Source organism: Scardinius erythrophthalmus, assembly GCF_964197995.2.
Source record: "Scardinius erythrophthalmus genome assembly, chromosome: 8".
Classification (NCBI taxonomy): domain Eukaryota; kingdom Metazoa; phylum Chordata; class Actinopteri; order Cypriniformes; family Leuciscidae; genus Scardinius; species Scardinius erythrophthalmus.
Window position 1 is genome coordinate 8,971,545 of NC_138228.1, and position 27,867 is coordinate 8,999,411.

The 27,867-nt window shown below is 37.7% G+C and overlaps 1 protein-coding gene across 1 annotated transcript in view; it reads right to left on the bottom strand.

Moving 5' to 3' along the window:
• necab2 (N-terminal EF-hand calcium binding protein 2) overlaps window positions 1-5,247 on the bottom strand; it is a 95,826-nt gene extending 90,579 nt beyond the window's left edge. The window contains exon 1 of the mRNA XM_081372068.1: window positions 4,873-5,247. Coding sequence (XP_081228194.1) covers window positions 4,873-5,190 — 318 coding nt within the window. The 5' untranslated portion in view covers window positions 5,191-5,247. The remainder of the gene's footprint in view (window positions 1-4,872) is intronic.
• Window positions 5,248-27,867: the final 22,620 nt, after the last annotated feature.

Genomic DNA, 27,867 nt, shown 5'->3' on the forward strand with positions numbered 1-27,867 from the left:
TCATTATCTTCCTGAACTGTTTGAGAATAAAAGGGATGCACAAAAGGTATACGGTTGTTAAAAACCATTTGTAAGGTCTGACAATATGAAGTTACCTAATGTAGGTGACCCAATTTGTTTGTACCTCGGAAGATTCATCTGTGTGATAGGAAAAGGGGACAGCTACAAAAAAAAAAAAAAAAACACACAAAAGTGTTCATGTGAACTACAAACTACAACATGTTGAGAAAAGAGAGCAACACTTACAGTGGGAGAAACTAAATGAATAGTACAGTTAAAGTACATATTCACAGAGCTATTCATGGTTAATATGTATTTGAATACAAAAAAAAACCCATTGCTGAGAAAAATACTCTTTAGTTGTTCAATGGTTTCTCAGCTACCAAACAATGAACAACTAGAGAAAGTGTAAACCAAAACTACCATCTAATTATCCAGCAGAACAATAATCAAACACTGCAATTGGACTAAATCCAGACATCACAGGAAAAAATTAGGCTACTTTACGACTGCAATCTAATTATTGACCTTATTCTGAATAAGACAATATTCTGATTAAGGTCTGACTTTCCCTCCGTGTCAACACACAGTTCGTCTTTGTTATGGTACCATATACAGTTTAGGGTGTTTTCATTCTTAATTTTACGAAAGCTTCAAGTGTAATTAATTATTTGTCATGCTATATGTGAAAATAGATGAGAGCAGATACAAATTCTGAAGCCTCACTCTCTTGTTTGCCGTCAAACGGTTGACCACTGCCGTGTGTGTATGTGTCCTGTCATAAAATGCAGCGAGAATTCCCACACGACTTTAATAGTACTGTACCTTTAAGATGTATGCACTTCGATAATGCGATTGAAATAGGAATACTCCACATGTTTTAATTAGATTTGTGTTTACTCATATGACTTCAGCTGGATAAAGGTAATCAGAAATCCCTGTTTACATTGTACACTGAAAAAAATTTGGAGTAGGATTTACTTGAAACAAGCTTGCTAAGTTTTTTCACTCAGAAAATGCTAGTAAATTTACAAAGTTTGCCAAGTAAAAACCTAAACATATTTATCAGTAGCTTTAATTAGAAATGTTTAAGTTAAATTTACTTGGAATATGGAATTAAGTAAACTTTACTCAACCTAGTTAAGTAAAAGTAACAAAGAAAATAAGTAATTTTAACTTGGCTAGTAAAAGTTTGATTAATATCGATTTAGTTGAAATTTCCTTTGCATTACATTTCACTCAAACAATAATATTGAATTATACCAGTCATTTATAGTATGTGCTTTACTTAGATTATCTAAGTAATTTATACTACATCATGTCAGATGTTAAGCATCATGTGAATGCAAAGACCTCAATACTTGGTAGACAATACACAATCACGGTAACATTTGATGGATCATTTTTGTGTTTGAATGTGTCATTTTGAGCAGAAAATTTACTTGAAATGTCACAAAATGGCAAGTTACTAATCCTGACAACAAAAGCAATGATAAAACAGTGTAAATACAGCTGGAAAACAGTGAAAAAATTAACCTCATTAATTATTCAAGGTCCAGTGCATGATGGGAACCCCAGTATCAGAAAAGTTGAGTAATTTTTACTTAATTTTATTGAGTTGATATTTACGCTTTCATTTCTACTCGCTTGAATTAAGTACTGATATGGAATTTACTTAGTTTTTTAATTCTTGCCTGAACTAACTTTTTCATGTAAATTACATTGTTTTTTTTCAGTAGTATTTACTTCGCCAAAAAATCATTTTTTACAGTGTAGTTTCTTAATCAGAGTATTGTCTTAACCGGCTTAATATCGGAATATTGTTGTCCATGTAAAGTTTACATGGACAACGATATTCCGATATTAAGCCGATCACTCTGACATTGTAAACGTACTGACACTTGTTTCCAAGTTTCTCTTTACGGCTAAAAGACTCTTAATAACACTGATTCTTTGTGTTGATGAAAGGAAATATAACGAGAGTGAGGTATTAGGCAAAGAATGATAAAGATTGATAAAGAGTGTTTGAATGGAGAGAGTATAGCTCAATGAATGGACTTGTTTAATATGTGGACTCACATTTAGACTTGCTAAGTCAGTTGGATTGATTCTCTGTGCTTTGGATCAAATCCAATTCACTGAACAAATGCCAAGTATATTTGTATTTTAAAGTTCAAGTCAATAGAGCGATGAAGTCTTTAGTAAATGTCAAGTGCAGTCACCATTTGATCATCTATATGTTCTCACACATGTACATTAAAGTCACCATGAAATCAAACTTGACAATTCCTGTTTTTATGGAATATTGCAGTACTTATAAATGAGTTATCCGTCCGTGCAGATCATTATTATTTTTTTAATTCATGTGCCCTCCTAATCTTTAATAAAAATATCTTCCCCTCCCTTGCAGCAACATCTCTTCCCTTCTCTGATGACGTGTTTACTGGTGCGAGGGCGGGACAACCTGTCACTCACATGACATCACAGTAATAGCAAACCACAACCATCCAATCCCGACGGACAAAATCAAGTCCCGCCTGACATTTTTTCTTGTTCAAGAAGCCGTTTCATTCGGATATACGTCACAATAGGAAAGAAAAGACTCTCGCACCTTCCGTTTCATGCCGACTTCTATGCCTAACGTCCTCGCTTTTAAAGTATAAACGAGAGCGCTACTGTAATTTAGTGCACAGCATTCAACCCCAGTGGAAAAGAAGTGTTCAAAAAACATTAAATTGACTTAATTACTTCCTTAAGCCAGATGAGGTCTGGGACCTGAATACTGTGAAACACACTTAGCCTTTTTTATGACAGCTTGTTACTTAGTTTTCACTGTCTGGTTTGGGGAAGCCGTGCTGAGAGAATTCAACACACCTTGAATCTATAACTTGTCTAGCCGGTGAATCGAAAGCTTTCTGAAATGGAAACAGTGGTCTTTACAACTGCATGCTGCTTTAGACACTTTTAAAATGAAAAGTAACGATAAATGACGCTCTGTGGCTCAGTTGTTTACCAATATAGTGTTAAGGCTCAGTCAGGCTGACCCTGGAACAGAGGTGGCAGCAGACGTGTCATTTGGTAGAGATAGATTGAGTTAAATAATGGAATTCTCTCACAAAGCATGGGGAAAATCAATTCCCCTACAAGCACCTGCGCTCCATACCGAAGTCTCCACGAGAAATCATGTACAAGCGCTCACTATCCATAAAAGACAAATTATCTACAGCACCTCATTATCTGCTTAGCCCCTCCCTAATTAATTTCCTCCACCTTCACTATTGTATTTATACTAGGGTGCATCGATGCCTCTGGTCTTTTTCTGAGGTTTTTAATTAGTTTTTGTCCCCTTTCCTTTCTAGTCTGGTTACCTGAGACTGTAGGCTATCTGGGTCTGGGACTGATCTACTTATCACTCTCTTAAATGTTTTAACTTCTCCCCAAAAAGCAATGTAGAAATCTCAAGAGGTATGACCATCAAATACATATAATTATCTAGCAGCAATGAACAATACTGAGGCAATAATTTGACCTACTAAATCAATACTGCTGAGACCTTGCCACAGCAGCCAACCACACTGCATAACTGCCGGGCTCACAGGAAAAGCGCAATAAATTATTTAGATTCGGGTATGCTTCTCTGAGACAGCCTTAAAATCAGAGCAAAAACTGTTGTAGGCTATAACCTAAAAATGCAGAAAGGTACAGCTGGATGTATCACAGCTGTTTTGTACTAGAATGTGTGTTCATATTATTTTACAATTAGGAGGATTATTTCATTGCACATACTAAAAGCTCAACGGTATTTCCATTCAACTGTGAATGCGTGTGCAGACTGTGCACATACAAGAGTCACATTAGGGGAGGAGGACTGTCACACCCTGAACGGGGTTTATTTAGCAACAGTGACCATCTGACAGTATATTATCTGACTTATTACGTGACTACTTAACAAATAAATAACTACTTGTCTTGTACATAAAATATTGATTGAGTTGAGAAATTATTTTTTATCATCGTAGGTAGCCTACTAGTAGATTATCTTAGCTTCCGCTAAGAAAAATAGTCCATTACTTCATACATTAACACTACAATATTACATCATCAATTTAAATATTATAAATTAAATTGCTGTAAATTAAAATAACTTCTTTTTCTAGTTATCTGGGATTTAGAACCGTAACTTATTTGTAAGTAGGCTATCTCTCATCAGTATTTCTTTTCGGTTCATTGCTTTGTTTTTTGTTTTCTTGCTTGGGCACTCTTGCGCTTTTATCAAAGGTTTTATGCTCACAACACAATGTAGGTCTATACTAAAATTAAAACAAACCATTTTTTATCGAAGTATGTAACCATTTTTAGTCGCACGATGGCGCCAGGTTACTTTGCGTCATATGTAAAGATTAGCCTAAGTGCGCGGAGTGATACGAGAGAGTAGCGTCGGTATTTAACGATGGTAGGCTATTTTACCATCGTCAAGTTCAACGCGAAATATCTAATTTAGGTTATTAGCTATTATACAAAAATTGATTGCTCGCGATTTAACAATCAGAATTTAGTAGGCTACTCAAGAAAAACGTGTAGCCTAATAATCTAAAATATTACATGACATTGACATGCAAAGTGTCAAATTCATAACTGTTCTGCAAAATGGGTGGACTGGATGAAAAAAAGTTAAATAGATTCAAATTCATAAAGTGTATTTGCCTTGCTGTAATTGCTTGAGTAGCCTATCAGGTTGGCGAGATATTTTTTAAACTGTTCAAAACTTGGTTAATTGATTAATTAATTAAGTATGGCGATTGAATAAAGTTGAACGAGTGCATGCATTTCATGTTTCTTTATACATACAATGATGAAATATTAAAAACCTACGTCCAAAATGACAGAAATGCCCTTTCGGGGCTCCGGTGCAAAGAACTGCTCCTGAGCCACGGCCGCCTCCTCCTTCACATATTCCCGAGTAGAGATGCTTTTATTGTCGCTCATCTTGGTGACTATCCAGCGGACGAGCCCGTCAATTCCACCGGGCTGAGAACCGCTGTTTCCGGACTGTGCAGCCGTCGCTGTCTCGCTGTCCTGAGCCCCGGGTTTGGGCTGGTCTTTGCTGTCCTGTGCCCGGAGTTTAGCTTGTTCTTTGTGGAGCAGTTTTTGGACACCGTCCCTGCAGTAGCGCGCTGCTTGTTCACACATCCTTTTGCCGCGGAGCGTTCATGCTGCGCGCTATGGGGGCGATCCCTCCTCCTCTATGACATCAGCGGCGGCACACATCCCAAAACTCAGCCCTCCTGTCTCACCTAACCGGAGCAGTTCAATAAGTGCCATCCATTTAGTCCAGATGCAGAAAAATGCGAGAAAAAGCATTATTAGCAATTTAGAGAGTAGCTAGGCCTAGCCTACTATTAAATAGGGAATAGACTGTAATGCCCATTGATCCCAGACAGCTTTTAAATAAACTATGGTAATGTTGTTAAAGTCCATTTTTGGCTTAGTTTACTGCAGTAACTCTCAATTTTAGATCTTTGCCATTCGTGGAAACATATGATCCGTATTTTCCTCTTTCCTCTACATGACTAACTACTTAAAACGACACAATAAATACACCTAATTGCATGCTTTTAAGTCATTATCCCACAGAAATAACGATATTTAGGCCTATTCCATATAGGCTAGATGCAGTTAAAGGTAGGGTAGGCAATATTTTCATAAACACTTTTGTTATTCTTGTTGAAACTCTCTTAAAGGAATAGTTAACTTTAAAATTAACCATTTTAAAATGACAAATCATTTAATCACCCTCAAGTTGTTTCAAACCTTTATGAGTTTCTTTCTTCTGCTGAGCACAAAAGAAGATATTTTGAAGAATGTCAGTAACCAGACAGTTGATGATGACAGATTCATTTTTAAGTGAACTAATCCTTTAACATCCTGATAGCAATCGATAAAAGAAGTGGCCTAAATATTACAAAATGTACAAATATCATCTGTTGAAGTCTCAGAACCAAAAAATGTTTGTCCAATCATTGCATTCGGTCCAAATGTCACCTGCCTGTCAGCGTATGTACAGTATTTACAGTATATACTGAACCAAAACAATGAGCTTGTTCACGCCATGTCATAACCGTATTTTAGAGACGGCAACCTGTGACGTTCTACTTGGAGTTGTTCACGTCCCCATCGGATTCATGCGTTTCTATTGTCAACACTATCAACGGCAAAATGAAACTGTAGCAGTCAAGTGGTGTAAGTCCGAGTGCCATCTGTTGTTTAAATCAACATCCCGAATTACTTGTATCATTTGTAAAAATTGCAAAACAGCTTGCAATTTTTGGGGTGGGTACTCCTTAGAAAATCCCTCATTACCTTACAGTCTCTATAATGGTCTGAAATGACCTTTGTGACTTGAAAGACTGTTGAAAGGCTCCCCGGTCCTGCCCTTTACGAGGGGTGATTAAGTCATTCAAGCTAAAAGGGCCTTTATTTAATTGGCACCAAGTACAACCCCCCTGCAGTTTGCGATCCTATAGTGAGGCATTTAGCCAAACAGAAAAAAGTGATTGGATGCATCACTTTAATGTAGAGCAACTTACAGCAACCTGTTACTCCTTCTTCACCACAGAGGGTGCTCAGATAATTACAACAAGCAGTAATCCCTTGTCTTTGGACATGCTCAGATCAACACCCCTTGCAGCCAGTTTGTGTGTGTCGGTGACAGGCCTCTCTTTACCACACGTAAACAAACTCAGTGGTATATTGTGGCACGTGCAGTGAGCAAAATGACACTACCGAATGGTTATTCTGGCTCCTTTTTCAGTTTGAGGCTGACAAACCAGATGCAGAGACATTGGGGATGTGCCTTTCACATTGGACACACTGAGGCAGACTGATAATATATGTGTTGTTCGTTTATATATTATTAGACTGCATAAATGTCTCAGCTAGCAGCAGTTGTTAAATATATATTGTTAATGTGAATATAACCACTTATATAAACAGGTAGAAAAATATAAGCTGAATAAAACCATAATAAAGGAAAAGAAAATGTGTCTGTGTGTGTGATCAAAAATACTAAGCTTTATAGTATAGCTTTATAGCTTTAAGTATTTGGAACACTTAAATTATTGATGATACTTCATATGAGCAGTGTTATTTTAGTATAATTTAAATATATACTATTATAGGTTTTATTAATATTTTAAATGAGCTTTTAGTTTAATATTTTTAGATTTCAGCTTTTGACTTTTTTTTTTTTAAATATTTGTATTCATCTTTAATTTAATTTGAATTCAGTTTTAGTTGGTTTGGGTACTTAGTAGCTATTTATTTTTGCCAAGGCTACATTTTTTATTTTCATTTGAGTTATTTATATATATATATATATATATATATATATATATATATATATATATATATATATATATATATATATATATATATATATATATATATATATATATATATATATATATATATATATATATATATATATATATATATATATATATATATAAATAATCACTCTACTCACCCACTTTCTGTTTTTGAGATTTAAATATGGCCAGACAAGTGAGTTGAAATTATTTCCAAAAAGCATGCAGGAAGAAAATTAGAGATGAACCCACACATATGCACTGCATATGAGTATGAAACATATACACTATATGCACACACACATGAACCTAGAGGGAATATACCTCCCATCATGCCTCAGTAGATGGGACATGTTAAAGGTGATGTAAGAGCATCAAGTGCACCTCCTGGTGGACTAAAGAGGAGCACCTGAAGCTACACCAGTTCACTTAATACTTGACTGGTGTCATTCAAAACAGCAAACCCGAGTGCTACAGAAATGTTTATTTTTCTGTTCATTTTGAGTCTTTACAATACATTTGTGTTTTGTTTAAAGAAGCATATTCCTTTAAACTGAAAGATGGATTAAAAATAAATAAAATCATCTTTATGTGAAAAGAACAAATTTAAAACTTAACGGCCCCGAGAAACATGTATGTATATATATATACATGTATATGATTATTACATTTTTTAACCACTACCATGAATCATTTTATCCCAGGAATAGCAGACCTCCTTCTTCATGCTGTTTTCTTCATGGCTCTCCATACGCGGGCAGGAAATTGTCAGCTTTCCGTGACATGGGCCTCTGGAGCTTGTAGGAGGGCCGTCAAATGTATGTGAGTTTTTTGAGATGCAATAGTCTCTGCACCCTTGACAGTGAAGGCAGGGTTGTCTACCTGAAAGGAGAAGGTGGTGGCCTTTTGAAAGACATTCTTAAAGGAGATAGAGACACTGTAACCTAAGCTGATGGCGAGGGGACCCTGAGGTTTAGGGGTGCAGGTGCCAAACAGAGGGAAGACATACTCCCCCATACTCACTTGTCTGACCATATTTAAATCTCAAAAACAGAAAGTGGGTGAGTACGTCTGAGGAGATGGTGAGCTGGCTCTGGATGTCTCCCACCTGGCAAGGTTCAAAATGAACTGGCACGCTGATATCTGTGCCAGTCTGGTTCCCCGCTGCTGCTTTAATGTTCTTTTCTAAAGTGAAGTTTGGGTTGTCCATCTAAGTCAGAAACCAGATTTGAGAGGGATTATTTTAGCAAAGATATTAGAATTTATGTTGCTAATGTTGTTGCATATCTTCTTTTGTGTTCCACAGGTTCATACAGGTTTGGAACGACATGAGGGTAAGTAAATGATGGCAGAATTTTCATTTTATCTTTAAAACCTATTATCATGCAGATAAAATCTGCTAGATAATAAATGGAAAGTAGGGTCTCTTACCTTGCAGATATATTTGGTCTTGACACGAGTGAAGTTGGTGAACTTAACTTTGACACTGTGTTTGCTGCCAAGTGGTGCTCTGAAATATAAAGGCTTCTCAAGGGGTGCAGGCAGGGCCTTCAGCTGAAGCTCATAAAAGAAGTGTCCGAGTTGAGCAGTGTACAACCCCAGCCGGGTTGTGGACTCTCCCTCACACAGAGGTTTATATTCAAATGTAAATCTAACCTAAGTAATAAAAAACAAAAAACAAGACTCTTAAAAAAACGGCCATTAAATACTAGGGTCACCACAGCAAAATCACCTTGGTTTTTTCTTCTTTTGCACTGAAAATGTATTTCACTTACATCTTTGAATTATTTTTTAAATGGCTCACGACGGTGCACATCTTAAAGGGATAGTCCACCCAAAATTTTTTATCCTGTCACCATTTACCCCTCATGTCGTTCCTAACCTGTATGACTTTCTTTCTTCTGTGGAACACAAATGAAGAGATTTTCAAGTATGTCAGTATCTAAACAATTTTCAGTGACCAATGACTTGCATTGTACAAACCAAAAAATACAATGGAATTCGATGGAAACTGAAACTGTTTGGTTATCAACATTCTTTGTGTTCAGCAGAAGAAAGAATTTCATACAGGTTTGGAATGACTCAAGGGTGAGTAAATGATGACAGAAATTTCAATTTTAAGTGAGCTATCCCTTTAACTTTGCATTTCTGAAAGTATACCTACCGTAGACTGAGCACGCACAACAAACTGTGGCAGAAATCTGATGTCTGAATTCTGGCACTTTACAGAGAACGACACGTCCACAAGAGGAGGGTTCTCCACCTCTGCGTGCCCTGTTGTCATCTGCCTCACCCGGGTCGCCGTTTCTATAGTGTCAATCAGTCCCGGAGCCGTCGCTTTAAAGTTCAGATTGTAGAATAGGAACTCGCCAGTTGCCTCATTCTTGAATGTCACCTGTGTGAGCGAGGAATATGATATTTCATGGGCCATAAATCTGTTTTATAACCAAAGTAGTCTGTATTAGCATTTGTATGGGTGTATGATGGCTCTTGCTTTAGCATTTTACTGGCCCTCTTTATAAGTGAAGAAGGAGAGTTTGTAGTTCTTCTTATCCAGCACGCACAGGCACATCAATGTATTCCAGGCCCTTCAGGGAAACTATGCCGTCTGAACGATCTGGTTTGATGAGCTCCATCACAGAACGGAACCTGCACAGCAGGATAAAAAACACACAATGATCAAACATAAATTATACAATGTAGCTAAGTAGAGGAATAGAATTTGCAACCGCAGCTTCAGAATTTATGGTCAACGGAAGGTTTTATGATCATTACAAAGCATATCTCAAGAGTCACTGTGTTGTGTGGCTGTTTTATGGGTATTTTCAGGATTAACAATGTTTATCCATGTGCAGTGAGCATGTGTTTATGTGCAATGCATCCAAGAAATGTTTAGGATAATATGGCATTTTGCGGCAAATATAATCTCTGTAGGTTAATTGTAGCATCTTTATCCTTTTATTTGGAAGTCTTTGCAATAAACTTATTTAATTAATTGAAAAATAAGAAATAAATGACTTATTTCATGATCGTGAAATACTTCGTTGTGATTATTAAACTTGCACGTATATGTTTCGGTGTGGATGAGGTAGCTCTGAGGTCTGGGCAGCCAGTTGTGGACAGGTAATGTCTGTGTGTGGTAGGTTTTGCATTTGAGGGTTAGGGTTAGGGTTAGGCTAGGGTTAGGTTAGCCTTTGGTGGCTCAGCTGTGCCTTGCAATATGTACAGTATTCTCCTGCCAAAAGGAAAGGAGAAGAACACAGAGCCCTGCACCAGAAACAAGTCACCATGAAATCAAAATTCACAGTTCTTATTTTAACAGAATACTGCAATAAATGATTTGTCTGTGCACATCATATTTATTTATTTTTAAATTAATGTGCCCTCATAATCTTTAATCAAAACATCTTCCCCTCCCTCATGCAGTGACATTTTCTTGGTCGAGAAGCCGTTTCATAAAATATAATTCACAAAATTAGACTATCAAACTTTTATTTCATGCTGACTTTTAATAAAGCAGAGGAAAGTGAAATCCTTAACAGTGGAAAACATCATAGATTTTTGTATCGTTGGGCATACAGTAACTTTGCCAGTCGCAACAGGATTTTTCTAATGACTATTTGGAAATTTGTTTTGAATTGTGTCGTTGAATAGCTGTTTCAAGAATAATGAATGGAAAGAGCCTTCATCTTGTGTAGAGAGTGCCATACCTCATGCCTCTCCCCGTCTGCAGTCATGACCAGAGGCTTGTATGTGATCTCATAGGTGTTCTGCTGTGAAGGCTCATTGAGGAGAGTGGGCGGCCCACTCCAGTGCTCTCCCTCTATGACACATTTCAGAGTCCTGCGCTGGTTAATGCGGCCAAGCAGACCTGAGTACACTGACTGCGCACCTGACATACGAAATTCACCACCTGCTCACACAAAAGAGAAAGAAAGCAAGAAAAGTGACACAACATTTTTATCAGCACATCTATTATTAGTAAATATACAAGGTTGCAGTACTCATTAAAGAAAATGGTTCCACAGTCACATTCAGACTAAGCCACTCACTCTGCTGCGACCTGCAGGACAATGCAGGAGCCAGTGAGGGTGAGATTTAACGGTTTGCCCCCCTCTACAGCACAGCAGAGATCATCATAGCGCAAATCTTGACTCAGCTCCGTAGGGGCATAGGTCACTTCAAGAGATACTTCCGTCCTTGGGGTCATGTAGCCCTCAGCAGGGAAAATTATGAAATCGGGAGCAAAACCCTTTACATCCCACTTAAATTTGAAGAGAACAAGGAAAAGCTGAAGATGCAGAAATACAAATATATATTTCTATTTGAGTCCATTTCATATTTTGTTTCTCAGATTTATTCATTTACAGAATCAGCTACACATTTTAGATGCAACCAGTCACTGAATTGTGATTACGCATGAATGTGTACCTCGCACTAATTTCTCCTGTGTTCTGCATGATAATACGACGGGTGGCTTGGCAGCGCTGGACCACAGCTCCAAACTGCAGGTAGTCTGTGTCCAGTGTGACCTCCACCCCCTTGCAGCTGCCCTTCATGACCAGCAGAGGGCGAATAACACCCAGACACTCCAGATGCAGCCAGGGCCGGATCTAGACATTTGGAGGCCCTAGGCAAAATTCATGTTGGAGGCCCCCCACCCCCAATAAAACACACTTGAAACAAATATGATTCCTAACCTTTTTATTTATACAACATTTAATTTTAAATTTAGTATATTTTTACTTACACAGTACATAAGTTTGGACAAATTACTATTTGTAATGTTTTTGAAAGAAGTCTCTTATGCTCATCAAGCCTGGATTTATTTGATCAAAAATACAGAAAAATAATATAGTGAAATATTATTACAATTTAAAATAATGGTTTTCTATTTTACTAGGCTATACTTTAAAATATATTTCTGTGATGCAAAGCTGAATTTAGTGTCACGTGATCCTTCAGAAAACTTTATAATATTCTGATTTATTATCAAATGTTAGATGGTGCTTAATATTTATTTTATAACATGTGATACTTTTTTTCATGATTCTTTGATTATTAAAAAGTTGTTTTAAAAAAGTCTTCAATATCACTTTTATAAATTTAACACATCCTTGCTGAATATTCCTGTTTTTTTTCTGTATTTTTGATCAAATAAATGCAGGCTTGTAGCATAATAATAAACTTCTTTCAAAAACATTAAAAATAGTAATGGGTCCAGACTTTTTACTGGTAGCCTATCAAACTTTATCTAAGCTAATCTCTTTTTTTGTTTAATGAAGATGTTATTGTTATTGTTGTTATTTTGCTGTTTTATTCAGTTTATTCACAGTTCCAGAATACCACTTCAGTAGATGAACATGAACGTGCTTTTATCATTTTTCTGCGTTATGGGCAGGATTTTTCCCTCCCATTTAATCAATATTGACTGCAGATATTGTCATATTATTAATATCAGTAATATGTTATTATGTATTGCATTGCTACCTTAAATATGCTATACACAAATCAAGTGGAAGAGAAAGACACGATCGCTACTGAGCAGGAAAAAAAATCTAAACTAATATTCCTATAGGCTTTGATGTCAGGGTATTATCTAATCATCAGCATCAGAATATAGAAGATAGACCCATATGAGATCTTTTATTTGAAACATTTAAAAATGTTGCAGTGTGTTGGTTTTTTAACTTTGAATACAAACGTCTTGTCTTTTACTTTTGTAGCTTTTTTACTAGTCAGCTCTGGACGCGATGTTATTCATTGATTGTACGCGCAAATTCAAAGCGTCGCGTCTGGGCACGTTAATGACGCTCGCGCTCTTTTAAACTCATAAAGCGGTGAATGGTTTTTCCAGAAATGACGCTGATCTACAGTATCCCACAAGTTTATATTTAAAATACATTGCAATCACACCAAAATCGATGACCTGCATTACGAGCTGTGCTTCTTTGCGTGCCTATTTCTGCTTTTGCTTCGCACTCAGCACCTGATGGATGCGTTCGTTGACCGCCTCTGATCGCCTCTGACGTCCCCTCGGACTAAACTGGCTGGCGCCTCTACAGTCATGGGCTGGCGTTAATGTGACGTAATGTAACAGTCTATGGTTAAGATAAACATCGTCACTATTTTTAGTTGATTAATAGGCTACATTTTGAAATAAATTGTAGATAGGACATTTAATTTTTTTTTTTTTTTTTTTTTTTTTGTCCCTCTGTCTGGGCCCCATCCCGCCAATCGGGCCCTAGGCACGTGCCTAGTTTGCCTTTGCGTTAATCCGGCTCTGGATGCAGCTCCTCTATGAAGGGAGGTATGCGCTCTTCAGGAGAAAAGAGAAGCTCCACCACACACCCCCTCTTTAAGTGTCACCTCCCCCTCTGGACAAACAGACAAGATCTGAAAAAGCACAATGATTCTTTTTAATGTATAGAGTGCAGTGGAATGTGTGCATGTTTTCATATACACTCAAGTCCACATGTCTGGGACTACATTGTAACATTGATCATGTGACTGATTGTACAGAAGGTCAGATTTCACTACCGTTCTAGTCTACTGTACACTACTGAACAAGTCTATGAGATTTTACAAAATTATTTATTCAGCAAGGATGCATTATATTGATCAAAAGTGACAGTAGCCTACAGACATTTGCAATGTTACAATAGATTTCAATTTTAAATAAATGCTGTTGAACTTTCTATACATCAAAGAATCATACAAATATTAAGCAGCATAACTGTTTTCAACATATATAATAATACTATTAATTTATTAATAAGAAAGTTTCTTAAGCAGCAAATCAGCATATTAGAATGATTTCTGAAGGATCATGCGACAGTGAAGACTGGAGCAATGATGCTGAAAATTCAGCTTTGCCATCATAGGAATAAATAAACATTTTAAATACATTAAAATTAGTGCTGTCAATTATTTAGTTATTTTACTAATTAGATCACACATTTGTCTGTAATTAATTGTGATTAATCACACCTAACATTAAAGTTTTTGTCCGTTCAAGCATGAAAGAGGTGGCATTCTGTACGGGCCTTTCGGGTGTTTATTCACAGAGAACCTCTTCACAAACAGCGTGCCAGTACAAATTTTTGCTCTTTTTTTGCATCTTATCGCACTTGAATGGTTTAATAGCACTTGAATGAATGACAGCGTAATCATATACTGTAGTGCTGCAAAAGGATGAAAGAAAAAAAAAGGATGCTGAGTTAATTGCGTTAAATATTTGTTACGTGTTAAACTGAAAAACATTGTTTGCATGCGTTAACGCATTCATTTGACAGCCCTTATTATAATAGAAAATTTATTTTAAATTGTAATAATATTTCACAATATTAATGTTTTACTGTTTTACTCAAAAACAATAGAAAATCTTCCTGACCCCAAACTTCTGACTTCGCTGCCCAATCTGCTGAGCTCCAAAATTGACCACCTTATGTGCTGAGTCCTCTAAATTAATCTAAGACAAAAAAACAGTGAAGGATGAATATCTATACATCAGAATGTAGAAAAGTAGGATCATTCAAATCTCCGACACCCTCTTTGTCACCTTCATTACAGTGCCCTGTCCCAGGATCTCCACTACTTGTTTGGCACACTTATTCATCTCAAAAACCACCTTTTCGTGATAATGAACTGCTTTGCGTGGTTAGAATGAGAAGAGAACTTCAACAGAGCCGCCAGGAGGAGGGACTTGAGGGGTGAAAGTGACCTCAAGGACAGGTGTGTTGGAAAACAAACAGAATAACATCATATTATAAAAGCAAACCATAAAATTTCACTTTACACATTTCAGAACTTGAACATTATCATGAAAAAAAAAAAGTTTCTACCTGATTCCTTTGCTGCTTCTGTTTCTAATCCCCAATGTGTGTGTAGCAGGCACCATACCAACACAGTATATGAAATGCATTCCAAAGTGGTGCTGTTGACTCAATAACTACAACTGTTAACTGACAATGAACTCTTTATTGTTCCATCACGTTCAACCGCTCTTCCTCTCATAGGACGCCAGACCGAACAACCAAAAAAGAAAAACGCGCTAACCCATAAAGGCTGCTCTTCACACATGCGCAGTAAAATAAACATAACTTAATCTGTTAAAATATATATATATATATATATATATATATATATATATATATATATATATATATATATATATATATATATATATATATATATATATATATATATATATATATATATCCTGTTAAAGTTTTAGAACATAAGCATTTGTTATTATTATAACAGAATAACAGGTTAAAGGACAAGTTCGGTATTTTACACTTAAAGCCCTGTTTACAGATCGTTTCTGATGAAATAGAATGGTTAAGATTAAAATTTGGACTCATGCTGCTGTCCCAAGAATTTTAGGTTTCTTTCGCTTTCCCCAAAACCTCTAGAATGGGTGTATAGGTGCACTGGAACAGTCCTTCCTAAAACGCATTAAACTTTTGTTTAAAAAGACGTGAAACTCACCGAGTGGTCAGGGGTGTTTACTGATATGCTCACACAAAAATCCCTGCAAAAGATGCTTGAAATTTGGACACATGCTGCTGGCCCGAGAATTTTCGGTTTCTGTGGTGCTGATTACTAGTCGCAGTCTCTTTTCGGTTACAGATTTTGTAGATTTGCGAGCATCGAGAAGGGAATGATTGTCTATTACACACACAATAGGCACATTGATGCATGAGCAGCCACCAGTGGTAATCTCAGAGTATAGTGTAGCGAGGAAACCTGCACTGTCAAATCCATCTGCAAGTGCCAAAGTCTCTCCTGCTAAGGTATTACGTACAACTCTCCTGATCAGTTTTGACTGCCGAGATATAGGTGAAAATTTTCCATTTTCCTCCATAAGCATGATGAAATGTCCACCCTGCGTGCCACCATCCTGAAGATATCCCATTGAGGAATCACTGTACACCACCAATTTAACAGAACTGTTTTATTTGTCCACAATATTTGTCCAATCTTTGATTTTAGCATGTCCATCTCAACGTCTGTCAATGACGCTTCACGTTGTGTTGCTTTGGTGGGGTCCACTGGAATGGGTTGCAGATTTTTTATGTACGTTCCTTGTTGTACTTGTATTTCATCCTCCTTAGAATGTACTGATGTAGCTGAAACGGTCATGTTCTTCCCGTCTGACTTGAAAGGCAGCTTTCAATTGAGGAATGATATTTATGGAGAATGCATCTGTACCACCCCAAATAAAGTCATCCACATGTGACACAAAAATCCCCATCACCTTGCAGGAATCATCCACCCATTAAAATACTGCTGGATCTACCTTTGAGACTGAAGCTCCAAATTTTTGCATGGTGTCTTTCACTCTATTATACCAGAATAAAGAAGCATCTATTAGGCCATAAACACATTTTTTCAAATTCCATATGGTTCCTTTGTTCTGCACTTCTTGTGGTGGTATGTAAATATCTCTGGTTAACTCTTTACCTTGTAAAAAGGCTGTTTTAATGTCCATGGAGTTTAGTTGCCATTTATTTTGACATATGATTGCCATGATCATTTTTAGAGACTCTGAGGCACATGTAGGTGAGTCTTTGGGAGGGTCTTGAGTGTTCATTTCTTCAAAGCCTCTGGCCACTGGTCTAGCCTTACGTACAACTCCAGCAGTTGTTTCTTTAAGTGTGCACACCCACCTCGTGGAGATGCACTTCTGGCCTTCATCTTTCACTTCTTCAAAGACGTTATTTCTCTTCCAGGTGCTGAGTTCTGTATTTTTTGCAGGCATGTAGAGATCTTCATGTACTATCAATATATCATCTTCACTGTAGTCAGTGTTCGGATGGAATCACCTGAACATTCTCCATTTGTCCTAGATTGACTGATGCAGTTGTGCCAGCAATTTCCTCAGGCTCACTGTACTGCAAATTGTACCAATTTTTGTGTTTGCCGGTTGCCTTTCCAGTATGGATTTGTCCACTTTGATTATCTGTGTATTTAACTATTTGATCTTTTTTTAGTCTTTGACCTTCACAGTTCGTGGATGAGCAGGTTTGTGGCGTGTGGGATTGATCAAGACTATCACCTCCAGCTCCAGGTAGCAATGATGCAGAAGGTTCACTGACATCTTCAGCATTAAAAGGTTCATCATTTTCTGGTGTCATTTCCTCATTTTCACTTTCAGTATCACTGAGATCTGCTGCTGGTGTTATTGTGCTCTTTCTGTCTCCTCCAGTTTTGTTTGTGGGTCATCCACCTTTCTTAGTCTGGTGCACTCGAACACCATGCCTGACAAATACAACCACACTATCTTGGCCTATGACCACACCTGGACCTTTCCACTCATTACAATCTACTCGCTTATAATACACTTTGTCCCTCGTTTCATATCTGTCATCAACGGGCCGCAGTTGCTTATGAAGGGCTCTTCTAATTATCTCTGAGCATTCAGCTTCTGTGAATGCTGTTCTCATTGCATGTAGTGTGATAATCTGTTTAGTTATCCAACTACTCATACTTGTTTCCAGAGCTGGAGGCTTATCGGTGAGGACTGAGGGAAGATTTGGCTTCTGCCCAAACACTAACTGGTAGGGACTATGCACATTGTGCATGGAGTTCTTTGCCATTAGTGCCCAGTCTAGAGCTGTCTTCCAGTCGCAGTTGTTGTCCCTCTTAAATTTCAGCAAAATTTCAGTTAGGGTCAGATTGTGCCTTTCAACAAGGCCATTGCTCCATGGACTGTACGCTGCCGTTGTTTTAATTTCAATATTAAACTTTTCAGCCATGTCCTTAATTTTTTGTCAGTCTTACATGTTCCTTTTTATTTGGACAGTCCTTTGCCCAGTGATACGTGCTTTGGCAAATTGCACATTTCGTTCTTCTTCCATATTTATCAAGGGGGGTTGTGCCTTGAGCTATGGTTTGGGGTTGTTGTGTAGTGTTTGACTTGTGTCCACGGTTTCCTGAGTATCTCGTGTAATAGGCAGTGTCACTCTCTGTGTTTTGCAGTGCACTGCTGCCCTCTCGTGGTGAAGCAACGTTATCGCCAAAAAATCTTTTTAAGGCAGATTTCATAACAGTGAAAGAAACACTAGAGCAAGCTGTAAGTGCTAGCTGTTTATCTTTAACAGTAAGTCTGATAGATGGGAAAGCACAAATTCCTCTACAGTGTAGCTGATAACATTGCTTGGTCCCCATCACCTCAAAGCTGAAAGTCTGATCAAATTTTCCAAGAACAAAAGAGTAAAACCTTATCCTTAGGGTAACTGCTCCATTTGGTGGTAAAATCCAGCGGAAATTAGTGAGTCTGTAAAAGAACGAAATATTTCAAGAATTCAGAATGAAATGGTTCTATTTATTTGTGATTGTATATGTGCTTGATTTGTGTGAAGGACCTCCTGTACCCTTGTATTCTGAGTTGTGTTCTTCAGAAGGTATAATCTGGCCAGATTTAGATGTGTTAGTAATTGCCATGCCTATGGATACAAACTTTGCACAAGTATTTTACCTCTTCACCTGATCTCCAATGCACTCAGTTTTTCCTTCTCTTTAAAAAAAAAAGCCATATGTGGGATGGGTTCTGGCACCACCATCTTTTCTGAGTCTTCGGCACCATCAGTTGACACTTGGGTCTGATGAGGAGCTGGTGACTTCATATCTGCACGCTCCACCTTCAGCTTTTCCTTCTCAGTTGTCTCCTTCTCTCGTTCCTTCTTGCTCTTTTTGGCAGAGGGAGGAGGACAATCCATGTCTCTGGTCTATTGGCCTTTGGGCTGTAATAAAAGACTCTGCGTTTGGTCCCAGAACTGAAGAACGTGTTGGAGTTCTGTCTGGCTCTGTTCGTACGTACAGTTGGAATCAGGCCAGTAGCTGTCTGTCACTCTCACTGGACTGTTGATGGAGAACAACAAAATGCAGCAAAGGTTTTAAAACTAGATTTTTAAACATAACAGGACAATGTTAACCAGCCAATCTTTTGTACAACAATTACAATTGGTGCTGCTTGTGGTATAGAAATGCTACTTTTTATCTGGATAAGAAGTCAAATGCTTAATACATTTCATCTACTCATGTTACAAAATTTTAATCTTCACGCTTCACAAAAATAGTCTTTTGAAGGTACTGTAAGCATATTGTCAATTCAACTCTCAAACAAACCATCTCTTGTTGTAGGTCCTCAGAAGGTGGCGGAGTGTCTTCCTCTCGTGGTCTGGTATCACAGTCTTCACTAGGTGTCATCTCCTCTGCTCTTAAACTCTCAAGCTCCTGTTGTCTTCTCTCTACTTGTTCTTGCTCAAACAATTCCGGTTCTCTAAAGTAATACACAATTTGGTCTTATGTGCAGTTTTTTTTATTTTTTTATTTTTTATTGAGAGTGAAGAACTCAATTTTATTGAATATTTGCTATCATTACTAATTTAGAATGTATTTATTTTTTTTGTAAAACCTGTAATCAAAATTGATCTAAAAACGCTTTGTTTTTAGAGTATACATCCTAAATTAAATGTATTTGCCGATGGATTAACATTTAAAAACGAAAAAATGAAGGCATAAAATATTAGTATTAGTATTGTAGTAACTTAAAACACTTACTACAGCAAACAATGAATCAGACTATTTTAATGTTGAGCAAGCAATCTCATTGGCTGCAGGATCAGCAGAGGCCAATCAGCTTGTGCCATGTGGTAAGAATGTGATTCCTTGCAGACTGCATGTAAAGGACCAATCAGCCTGCACCCTCTAGAGCAGGGATCAGCAACTCCGGTCCTGGAGGGCCACTGTCCTGCAGAGTTTAGCTCCAACCCTAATTAAACACACCTGAACAAGGCAATCAGTGTTTTCAGGATTACTAGATAGATACAGGCAGGTGAGTTTTTATCAGGGCTGAAGCTAAACTCTGCAGGACAGTGGCCCTCCAGGACCGGAGTTGCTGATCCCTGCTCTAGAGTTTCATGACTGAACTGGATTTTTTTATAGAAATATTGAGATAAAGACATCTAAAAATAGATATCCTGTATATATATCCTCCAATTAAAACAACTGTTTGTTATTTTAATTGTAATTTTTTTCCTGTGATTGGCAAGCTAAATGTTCAGACAGCCATTACTCCAGTCTTCAGTGTCACATGATCCTTCAGAAATCATTCAGAAACATCTCTTGTTGTTATCCATGTTGAAAACAGTTGTGCTGCTTAATATATTTGTGGAAACTTTTATGAATAGAAATTTCTAAAGGACAGCATCAATTTTAAAGGCACACTGTGGAGAAATTGTGTTTTTGTCAAACAGCGACCCCTAGAGTCGCTTTGGAATACTTGCACTGTCGTAAATACCCCTTTTGCGAAACGGATTTAAATCCGATCTTCAATTCTCGCGCTATATGCAGATTTAATGGAGTGCACGTCCCCGAAAGCAACAGATATGAGGTGCATTTTATTGATCATCAGCTAAAATTTCTAAATCAAAGACCGCAATAAGAGAGAGCAGCAACAGCCCTGGTAAGATCACTTCATTTATTTACTTTTAATGATGATTGTGTATTAAGCGTCTGCGACTTACTTTCACTTTGATTTGCGATAGTTTGCACGTTGTCTTGATGAATAGATGCTCAGCTGCTCATCTGCGGTGATGCGTGTTCCAGTAGCGTCGTCATATCTGGCTATAACATATAGCCTATAACACGCTCTCACACGGTTTTCTTTCTTTTTTTAGCATTTTTGGGAGGAGTACAATTTACATATGTGGTTTTAACAACCAGATGCATTTACACTTGTCCAGTTTCGTCGGGAATGCGTCTCAGACCTCCTCCTGAAGTGGTTTGAGCGATCGGATTCAAATCCGTCTCGAATGCGTTTCGGAGGGCATTTACACCTGGGGCCTCATTTATAAACGTTGCGTACGCACAAAAGAAGGCGTACGCCGTTCTCTATGCAATAATTGGTATTTATAAAAAGCAAACTTGACGGTAAAATGTGCGGTCCTTCACGCAAACTCTGACCCAGGCGTACGCACAAAAACGGGTGAAATGAGAAATGGCGACACCGTCGGCAGATGGAAGAAACACGTGAAAGTGTGTGAAACTGTAGACCGTTGTGTAAGAAATGGCAATACTGCCTCTCATAAATAACATGAAGACTTCACAAAGCAAGTCTTACAATTAACAGCCGACACGAACACCCGTTTGATCGATCTGCAGTGTAAAACAAACAAAATCAAACGAAGATTACAACAGAAATGCAAATTACCACATATTTGGAAAAAGAAAAGTGAAATATGTTCTGCACTAATATTGGCATGATATGCATTTCATCCTCATAACACATCTGCAGCTTGTCAGATGCAATCAAATGGATGGTAATAAAATGCCATGATGCCATCACAATGCGTAATGACGTAATGAAAGTTACGTTTCTTGGTTTTCCTCTCTGTTTGCCATGATTTCGCAGTCGATGAATATTAACTTGCGGGAGTTTCACGGACTATTTATGGGCAACTATGGGCGTGACATGAAGCCGCAAAAGCTGCGCTACATTTAGAATTGATTGTGATTTATTAAGGAAAAACTGCGTAGGATGTGCGTGCGCACGGTTTTATAAATCCGAATATTTCTGTGCGTAAGCACGTCCTATGTTTCATCCGTACGCCACTTCTGACGCAAATCCTACGCAAAGTTTTATAAATGAGGCCCCTGGTCTTTTCACGATCGGATAGCTATCCGATCTGAGAAAACGCATGAAGTGGCCAGGTGTAAACAGCCCCCATGACAAAAAAATACGCACGAAAGCCGAAAACAAACGCTGGTTGGCCTCTCACGTCCAAATTTGAGGAAGTGGTGGGGGAAGTGACGTATGCCGAAAAGCAGTCGAATTTTGTAGTTCTTTTTGTGCTCGGGTTACTACCCGAACCCCGAAGTTACGCAGTGCCAGTAAAAGCGATACAGACCCCGTCAGGCTATGGCAGACGCGTCATTCAACCTATTGTAAGTCGATGTACCATCACAAGGGTCTTGGAAATATATTATGAAGGTTGAAAAGATACATAGTGTTCCTTTAAATATTTTGTAACAGTCTAACATTATTCTTATAACATTTTGCTTCACTGTAACTTTTGATCAATTTATAGCACCCTTGCTGAATAAATGTATTAATATCTTTACAAAAAAATCGTACTGTTCCCAAAATTTTGACCAGTAGTGTATATGAAAAACTAATAATTGTGTAATCATACAGTATCTAGTGTCTGTGGTTGACTTTACCCCCTCTACTGGGCTGAATTTGACCTGCATGTTGGTTCTGTCACCAGGATAGAGTATGCCATCGGAGGGCAATAACTCAAAGACAACTGGCCGCTGTTTCAGCAGAGCCTGCCGTCTGAGGTACAGTGGGGTGTGCTTGTCTAATCTAATCACAAAACCAAACCAGAAAACAAAACATTTGGGATACATTTCCACTTATTTAATCAAAGCAAAAACTAGATATATTATCAGAGGAAAAAACATTATAACAACAAATGGTAAGAGCACTGAAGTAAACCTCATAGTGCAGCCTGATCTAAAACGAGAAGCAAATCTCAGCCTCTAAAATCTCAGCCCTACGGCCAACATGCTTATCCAGTAAATATATATAATTTATTACTAAACCAGCTTGATCGAAATTAACCTCAGACCCAACATTAAATAAAAATGGATTCTATTTACTTTTTCAATACATGATCATATTCATTCTGTGAATAGTGCATATTATTCAAAAGAAGAAAAATGGCTTTGGCCCTTTGCTTGTAATGTAAAAGGTTTGTTTTCTTTGGCCGTTCCTTCTGTCTGATACTCCACCGTGATCACCTGGCACAGGCCACACTGGATGGTGTCGAACTGCAGTGTGTCTGTTGACACTGTGAGGGAGGGCATGGTGACCTCTGCACATAAACACACCTGCACTTGGGGTCCCTTAGTCACCTGTCAAACACACAGGATTTAGTGACAGAAGATCAACAAAGGGGCTATAATGTACAATACACATAGCAGTGTGTGCATACAAACAATATGCAAAATGTATCAAATTCACTGATAAATTGCAGCTAATTCAATACATTTTTATTACAAATATTTTATAATATCAGCATAATAATGCGTGAGAAGTTGAATAAAAATGTAACCAATTTTAAGATGTCACAATTTTGCTTCCATTAATATTTCTTATTCATTTTGTCATAACATTTATTTGTATTAGCCTTTTCTGCACAAGTCTGTATGAGTGAATGATTGGTGAATGTTTGCAATCTCAACAACAGGCATGAAAAGTCAATATTTTATCTTCATCCTGTACTTCTTTGCTTGTCTCAGATATTTAATGTAGCTTTCATCAAACCTGTATGGGCATAACTGCATTGATCTTTCCCAGACTGGCCTCACGGGTATCAAACATCACTTCAAACGTCTCTGTCTCACAGAAGGGCAAATTCTGCGTCCTGTCCAATTCTGTACTAAACCCTGTGAGAGAAAAAAATAATGAATATCAATGCAGTGGATCCTCAATAAAGCTATAATGAATTCTGTTTTAGGCTTTGCTGATACTAACATACTGGAATAATAACACTCATAGAAAAAGCTCAATTTTAATCAAGCCACAAGCTTCATGAACAATCTAAACACATCACAAAGATTGACGCCTATACTCAAACATCTGTTTCGCTGAAATGGATGATGCCCAGAACAATAATCCCTGGCTATTTTAAATCTATTGAACATTCTGCGGTATGGACCAACCTGTGCCTGCCAATGAGCTCTTGTCAGCTCTGAAAGATACAGCCACTGGACAAGTGTTGGTTATTTTGACAATGTGGGTCACGATGTTGCCATTGATGACATAGTAGTCCAGTGTGTACTCAGGCAAGATTAACCTAAAGAGGAGGTCTATCAGACACACGCATTGATCGCTTGTAAAAAATGAAAGGTTTCTACATGAATAGACTTACTTGCACAGCTTCTTGAGCCAGTTGTTAGTGGACCCAGTTGCTCTTAGATCAGTGACTTGGTGCTGTTTCTGAAATGCCATGGCATTTTCCTTCACAAGTAGTCGTTCTAACTCCATCTGCAGCAGGGCATCATACTACGGCACACGTATAAGGACACTATTTATAGTACCACACACAAATATATACATACAAAGTTGTAATGATGGCTATTCTCATGGGAGTTTAACGGACTACACAAGTAATTTATGGGTAAGCTAGGTAGAGGCATGTCCAATTATCACAGACACTCACAGTGGGAATGTAGTCGTCTTCAGGTGGCACCTCCTCCTTTACTGTGACAGGTCTGCTCAACACCCTTTCCCTTAATTTCTCATTCGCCACCGAGTCTTTTGCAACCTCTAGCAAAGAACCATCTCTGCATCTAGCCAGAGAACAGAAAACACCTTAATAAGGTTTCATAGCCTCTCCCGAAAGCCCTATTCAAATGAGACTTCGTTTCAGAACATATTTGTGTACACAAATGTATTACTTTGGACGTCTGTAATTTTGTCAATTCGTACAGGATGCACAATGTTTGCAGGAATCTCAAAGATAGGTAATGCAAATGCTGAATTGATTTCACACATAATTAACCTATTACCATTTTTGTTTTGATAGTTGTTTCTCCCGCACCCTCTTCCTCAAACTTGGCACTTGCCAGATTGAGGACACTCTAGCACTGTTTTTCAGAGAAACAAGTGTTTGAACAAGCATGTTTCCTAAATCTCTGCAAACAAATCATGGTATTTTTATGATTTAATACAGTCAATCATTAGCGCCTATGATTTAGGCACCTTTAAAGAAAAAGCAACAGTTAAACATTAAAATGGTTTAGTTCAAAATCAAATCATCTTACAAATTCAACAATGTCTTATTATAGGCCTTATAGTGTGACTTTGGCTAATGTCGAAGTATTGACCTTATGATGTAAAAATATCTATTGAGCAACAAAGTCTGCTATTTCTTCTCTCTTTAGTACAAACTGCCTGTGTTAGTAAAACAAATAATCCGATCAATAGGTAATCAGAGAGCAACACAGCACTTCCTCAATAATAGTTGCACTATTTGCTCTATAACCACAAGACCTCAGTTCCCACTGAGAGCAAAACTGCTTGTTTCTAAGATAAATAGCACTCCTTCTGGCTGGCTGCATATCAGGCAAGAAAATGGGTTTGAACAGTTCTAGCGCAGGGGCTGAGCTAGTCCAAGGTCAAGACCATTATGTCAGTCTGCAAGCTGGCATGGTGCGACTGGGTTTGATTAAAGGTTAGGCGAGCCAGGACGCAGGGCTGGCCTCCTTTCAATTGTATTTGATGAGAGTGAAAGTTGGACCATATTCAGGAATTTAAAACATCCTGTCAGAAATTTGCAATGTGTCCGACAATTTTGTGATGCTCTGTTGGCCTCAGAATGGCTAATTCATTTATAAGGTTAGATTAATTAGATCATATGAAGACGTGGTGTCTGACTTGGCCAATAACACTTTTTGTGTGAACCTTTCCTGAGAGCACACTTGTCCTCAACAAGCCACATAATTTGAGGTTCATAGCACATAGTTAAATACTTTGTGTTAGTTAGAGGTTTGTTCAGATCTCAGATTTTTTTTAATGCTTTTTTAATTTATCTTTTAACTTCTTATACTCACCAATGCTGCATTTATTTGATCAAAAACTTTACATTTTTATATAATTTAAAATACTTTTTTTTTCTTGTGGCGGCAAAGCTGAATTTTCAGCATCATTACTTTAGTCTTCAGTGTCACATGATCCTTCAGAAATCATCCTAATATGCTGATTTGGTGCTCAAGAAATATTTCTTATTGTTGTCAATGTTGAAAATATTGTGCTGATAATCTTTTTGTGGAAACTATGATACTTTTTTAGGATTCTAAAAAGTTGAAAAGTTTAGAAGAACAAAATTTATTTGAAACAGAAACCTTTTGTAAAATTATAAAATTTCTTCATAGTGACTTGTGATCAATTTAATGTATCTTTCCTAAATAAAAGTATTAATTTCCTTTAAAAAGAAAAATGACCCCAATTTTTCAATGACCCCATGGCTTACTGACCCCAAACTTTTGAACCTTCAGAAGAAACACAACCATGACACATGATGCACTTGGGCCACAAATTTGATAGGAAGAAAAGTAATCAGTGTTTTAAAACATGAAGAACATCCCACCTTGCTGGGAATGATGAGAGGCTGACCAGGTAACAGTTGCTCAAGAAAGACTCCTGGTTCACCTGTAAACCAAAGTCATTGTCATTTGTGTCCAGTTTATAGGCTACGAAACAAAAGAAGCCTGACCCTTGAGTGTGATCTCATAGGTGGGCCCTCCTTCCACCTCACACAATGCCAACACATGCGTGCTGATGTCAGCGTGACCAAGAAATGAGAAGGTCACCAGCTTGGCGTCACTAGGCTGTAGTTCCCCATACAGGGAGGAGATATCAAACACCTATGAAATAGATGAGAATGAAAAAGAGCAGTTTCAAAATGTATAATACTTTTAACGAATATATCAACATATTGGGACGAACACAAGGTTATACAGACCTCTTTCACACTCACACTTGGATGTGCATTGACTCTGAGAGAGAGTGAGTGGGTTTGAGCTCTGTGCTCACTGACCGTGTTGAGTAGATCCTATTCTGCTCTTGTCCACTACCATGATGCAGTTCATCCTCTTCCAATTGAGGCATGATTACATCAGTCTCCCTGCAAAAATATAAACAATGACACTTTATTCACCAATCATTAGATCTCCATCTCTCTTACTTCTCTCTTACTTCACGTTCTTGTTCCGCCTTAAGGGTCAGACGGAAACTAAATTGAGTCAAGATGGCCGTTAATTACAGAAAGCATTAAATAATTGAACAGGTGTAATTTATCAGAAGAAAAGTTAACACAGAAAATCTCAGGCTCTGAAGAAAGGGAAAGGAATAGACTAAGTGCCAGAATAAGTGTTGATGCGTCATAATATTTTGCTTTCAGAGATAAAGCAAATCAAAAATCTTGTAAAAACTATTCAGATGGAAGATTGTATTTTATTTTAAGCCGATACATCAACATCTCTCATCATTGGGGTGGGGGAACGGATTTCGACAGCTGAACTATTTGCCGTCGGATTCTGTTCCCCCTATGTTTCTTACACAATAAGGTTCTAATATTTATCAAATTGAGTAAAACTACTAGTCTCAGTAGCCTAGTGGTCAGTGACATGGCAATGTTTTTTTTTTTTTTACTTTGGGCGACCCGAGTTCAAGTCCCGGGTCATCAAACTTTACTATACTCTCCTATCATAATAAAAGGCAAAAAATATATATTCTTTAAACTGATGCAAGTTAAGCTCCATCCACACACAAAATAGAATCAGCATTTTTTAAGCCATTACATCAACACCTCATAATGGGAGTGGGGGAACGGATTCCGACAACTGTTTTTCTTGCCGTCGAATTCTGTTCCCCCTATGTTTCTTACACAATAAGGTTCTAATATTTATCAAATTGCATCAA